General features: G+C 31.6%; 1 protein-coding gene across 1 annotated transcript; it reads left to right on the top strand.

The window, feature by feature from the left end:
• Positions 1 to 3,396: 3,396 nt before the first annotated feature.
• Positions 3,397 to 4,807, top strand: LOC144543706 (ubiquinol oxidase 1a, mitochondrial-like). The gene is made up of 4 exons (XM_078292066.1): positions 3,397 to 3,600; positions 3,765 to 3,893; positions 4,001 to 4,489; positions 4,588 to 4,807. The coding sequence occupies exons 1-4, from the start codon at positions 3,442 to 3,444 to the stop codon at positions 4,645 to 4,647; spliced, it is 837 nt and encodes a 278-aa protein (XP_078148192.1). The 5' UTR covers positions 3,397 to 3,441; the 3' UTR covers positions 4,648 to 4,807.
• The last annotated feature ends 321 nt before the right edge of the window (positions 4,808 to 5,128 follow it).

The raw sequence follows: 5,128 nt of genomic DNA, 5'->3' as shown, positions 1-5,128 counted from the left end.
CAATACTTTGGTATGAGTGTACAAGTGTATTATTGAAGCAACATTTGTTTCTAGTTAATCAGATTATCCATACTGTGGCAGTCCTAATCAGTTCAATTATAAGGGAGTCTTTGAGATGCATAGTGATCTAATCACCATAAATCAATAACAGTTTTCCAATTATTTCAATTTTCAATTTCCTCTTCTTCTTCTTCTTCGATTTTGTTTTTATTTTTTTAATTTTGTTCCGTAGGATCGTATTTTAAGAAATTCAAATAATGGGTCAGAAACAACGGGGAGAAAAAAAAAAAAAACAGCGGCCCTTTGGAAACCGCTCCTGACTACAGAGATGCATCCCATTATTTTATTCTGATAATTAAAAAAATCAGAATTAAATATTTGAAAAAAAATTATGTGAGGGCTTTGAAAAATAGCAGGAACTTAAAATAATTTTGCGTGTCACTCATTTTTCTTGCCACATCAAATAAAATGTGCGCTTAATAATTTTTGTATATTACATTATTTTTCTTCTCCACAAAATTCATACATAAATAATCGAGTGAGTCTATGGTACTATGCATATCACGGGTTGTTACCGTGCTACGGCTTTATATTTGAGTTTTTAAATCCTAACGGTCGATCCGAACCGTTCATCCTGTTCTTCATATTAATATGTGTTTGGAAACCAAATTTTTCATTTTTTTCATTTTTTTACTATTTTTTTAGATATTTAGAAAATCACTTGATCTGAAAATTCTGGACCATCCAAAAACAGTGATTTTCAATAAATCTAAAAAAATAGTAAAAAAATTTCAAAAAATATAAAATTTGGTCTCCAAACACATATTAATATGGAGAACAAGATGAATGGTTCGGATCAACCGTTAGGATTTGAAAACTCGAATATAGAGCCGTAGCACGGTAACAAATCGTAATATGCATAGTACCATAGACTCACTCTAAATAATCCTACAATTTGTATGCTATTCTATGGGAATTTCCACGTTATTTTTTCTAAATACTTTTATGTTAATTTTTAATTAATAAATTATTCTACATAAATTTGGCTAAACAAATTCCATGATTTTATGTAAAAAATTAATTAGAAATACCTAAATAATGAACATTTTTTCTACAATATTGCATTACAATTTCCTTTCTCACGATTATATGTAACGTTAACAAAATTTCTTTCATATTATGTAAATTTTCTCCAACAAAAATTTGAGAGGTTCACAACAACACGTAAATTAAAGCATATTAACATCATAATGTTGCTACACAAATGAAATAACATCTAATTAACTTTATTCTATTATTTCTATATGAGAATATACTTCAATTATAACAACTTTTGAAAATTTAGAAAAAACATCCGAAAAATTTGAAATTGCCAACAATAGGTAGAGATCGAGTAGATGAATTTTTTGACTTTTGATTTAAATTTTTACACAACTGGAACTTAGATTTATAAAATTATCTTGGCTGAGCTTTCTTTCTCTCAACCAGTGTTGTAAAAAACTTCCGTTTAGACTGATTAATCGGCCGATTAGTCATTGGCGGTGACCAAACCGTCATGAATTTTTCCAACTAATTGACCGATTATTCTCAATTAATCGCTTGATGGTACACTGTCAATTTGATGACCGCATACCGTTATTTACAACACTGCTTTCAACAATAAATTTGAAGAAACAACAATAAAGTTCGCTCTCTCACAATTGATAATTTCTTGAGAAAAAAAAAAGGAGGAAGAGAGAAAAGTGGATGTGGAAAAGAGAAACAACACACAATAATTTTCAAAAATGGTTCAGAAAGTGAAATTTTCTATAACACTTTAGCACACAATATGTTTTCATGTGTAGAATCCGGAATGTAGAATCTTGTCATATCGTAACAGAAGTTAGATATATAATTTGTTTTTTTCTCTTATTTTTCCAACTCCTACCATGATTTTTTAAATATGTAATTTTGAATTTTCTAATTATTAAAGAAACATAATTGGGTTTTAATTTGTAAAAATGTAGTATGTAAGCCAAAAAAAGAAGAAACATAATTGAGGGTTATTTTGTTTCTGGTGAATATACCACTTTTTTTTTTTTTTTTTTTTTTTAAGAACATAACCGCAAGATGAAAGATGCTTCCACATAAGACAGAAATGCTGCAAATGCATGCAATTATATTAATAATAATTATTAGAATTTAGAGGCAAAATTGTAGGAGAGAAATTCAGAATATGTAAGTTGACATGGTGCTTAATTAAGTCTTTCGGGTCTTATAAAATATATTGACTAACCTAAAAACGGAACGTATGGACAATAATTAAAAATGGAAAAGCTTCCGTGTAAAATGTGTTACCTTCTTAATTAATTATATAATATACAATGAACAATCTGAATATTAAAATTCATTGGACAACCGGCGTATCAATAATTTATAAATTGTGTGCAGATGCGTGTGAAATATTGGAAACTAATATCTGCAATAGGTTCAAATATTATAAAAATAAAAATAAAAAAAGTTTGCATATAATTAACTCATTTAATAAATAATAAATCTATATCAAAATTTATCATTATCATGTATTTAAATCACATTCTCAGGGTTGGATTTCAAATTAAATTTATTTAAGAGTTGGAAAAATTATGAAGTTAATTTATATTAATATATTTAAATTTATTGTAATAATAATATTTTTTGGAAAAGATATATCATTAGCGAAGACTTTCATTTTTTTTTATTAAGCCTATTACCCATTATATCAGTTATACAGGTTATATATATATTAAAATAATTTGTATCGATATTAACTTTTTTAGTGGCTTTCAAATTAATTAATCTTTAAGAATTTCAACAAATAAATAAATAAATAAATAAATAAATAAATGAATATTCCATATTCTGCAACTATTGTTGTTGCCGATTTTGTATAAAAAAATATGACCAGCCAAAAAATGAAGTCCTTTTCTTTTACATTTTTTCAAGGAGAAAAATTGAAGCCTTTTGACTGGGAGCAGCGCCTTCATTCGTCGATGCATTCATTGTATCGCCACTTGGACTCGCTCACTGCTATCATGATTATTGTCAGCTATGTAGAAGAAAAACAAATGAAATATATTAACAAACAAAACTGAATTAACTACCTAATTAAACCTCTCTCTCTATAAGCTATAAATAAATACTTGCTAACCCCTTCCATAACCGACACAGCACAAATTAAAGAAAAACAAAAACATCTACTTCAATTCCAGTTCTACCACTATTTCATCACAATTAATTCCATACCTCCCAACACATCCCCTTGGAAAAAATTTAAACATGAACACAATTATGGCTGGGTCTCTGCTCAGACAACTCAGGGGCCAATTCCTCGCCAATTCCAATGCCGCTTTTGGTCCCGTGCCTTTCGGTTTCGGGAGATCTCCAGTTATTTGGTATGGGATCCCTTTAGGTAGTTCACAGATGCTTTCGACTGGATCGGCACAAACAGAGGCTAAAAGCAGCGACGTCTCCTCATCTGGTAAATTTAAGACAGAGAAGGAGATTGTTAGTTACTGGGGCATTCAACCAAACAAGATAGCGAAGGAAGATGGTACCGAGTGGAAGTGGACTTCATTTAGGGTAATTAATGTCCTTTTTTCATTATGTAAATGTATACATTATGAGATTGAAGCAATTCATTTCTGTTTGCAAATCAGGTAATCCACATGACTGCATGAGAAATTAAAAGAAAAAAATAAGAGAGAAATTTAACTTTTGATATGTCAATTGTTTGGTTAAAACAGCCATGGCATTCGTACACAGCAAACACATCAGTGGATCTGAACAAGCATCATGAGCCTGTCACATTTGGTGATAGAACGATGCGCTGGACAGTAAAGGCTCTGCGTTGGCCTACTGATATCTTCTTCCAAGTATAAATACTTTAAATTCCAGCTTTATTTTATAGTTATACCATGAAGTATATGCATGGCACTTTTAAGTTTTAATAATAACTGATTTAATTCTGTAACAAGTGCAGAGGAGGTATGGTTGCCGTGCCATGATGCTAGAAACAGTTGCTGCTGTTCCTGGCATGGTAGCTGGACTGCATCTTCACCTTCAGTCGCTCCGTCGATTCGAGCCCAGTGGTGGCTGGATCCGAGCTCTTCTAGAAGAAGCTGAAAATGAGCGAATGCACCTGATGACCTTCATGGAGGTCTCAGACCCCCGCTGGTACGAGCGTGCCTTGGTTTTCACGGTGCAAGGCGTATTTTTCAACGTGTATTTGCTTGCTTATATATTGTCTCCGAGGCTGGCACATAGAATGGTGGGTTATCTGGAAGAGGAGGCGATTCACTCCTACACAGAGTACCTGAGGGACCTGGATTCTGGCAAGATAGAGAATGTGCCGGCACCTGCCATAGCCATTGATTATTGGCGCTTATCACCTGATGCCACTCTCAAAGATGTTGTACTTGCTGTTCGTGCTGATGAGGCACACCACCGTGATGTCAACCATTTTGCATCGGTACGTAGTTATGGACTACATAATTAATTTAATTTTCTATTTTTCCAACAAAATTAATTACTTTTGAGTTTGAGTTGATTGATTTTGAATGGATGCAGGACATACACTACAGTGGGCTTGCGCTGAAAGATGTCCCTGCTCCCCTTGATTATCATTAAATCACATATTCTTCACATTCTTTTCACAGAATCAAATGTGAAACATGTCAATCATGGTAAGGGTATTCAGAGAGCGTTATTATACATCGAGAGGAGGAAAAAAAATTCCTAATTGTAAAGTCATTCTCCCATGCATTTGATTTCAATAGAATGTTATTTTCTTTTTATTATCTGAAAGTTGATGCTTGATGTATTATTAATAATAAAAGCTCCTAATTGTAAGGATTCTTTGTGTTTCTATTTCTATCATTCCTTGTGAGAAAGTTTTTTTTTTTTTTGTTATGTATTATTTATTGCAAGCTTTGTTAGAATATCAATGATAGTTACTCTAATAAATATTTCTCTCATCTTTTCGATTTGTCAAACTTGTAGCTTGATCCCTTTTTGGATGTCAATTAGAGATCTTGAGCAATTTTCTAATTTTTAGCATTTTATAGAAATTTTGGAAGATTTCATAGTTGGTGTGATTAACCGGACCACA

Source organism: Carex rostrata, chromosome 25 (assembly GCF_964058835.1).
Source record: "Carex rostrata chromosome 25, lpCarRost1.2, whole genome shotgun sequence".
Classification (NCBI taxonomy): Eukaryota; Viridiplantae; Streptophyta; class Magnoliopsida; order Poales; family Cyperaceae; genus Carex; species Carex rostrata.
The sequence above is the reverse complement of the archived record's forward strand: the minus strand, read 5'-3'. Positions and strand labels throughout refer to the sequence as shown.

Excerpts from the sequence above, each read along its gene's own strand:
- LOC144543706 (XM_078292066.1), top strand. The coding sequence starts at position 3,442 with ATGCTTTCGACTGGATCGGCACAAACAGAGGCTAAAAGCAGCGACGTC. Across the intron at positions 3,601-3,764 it reads GGAAGTGGACTTCATTTAGG|CCATGGCATTCGTACACAGC; the intron begins GTAATTAATGTC and ends TGGTTAAAACAG. Across the intron at positions 3,894-4,000 it reads CTACTGATATCTTCTTCCAA|AGGAGGTATGGTTGCCGTGC; the intron begins GTATAAATACTT and ends TAACAAGTGCAG.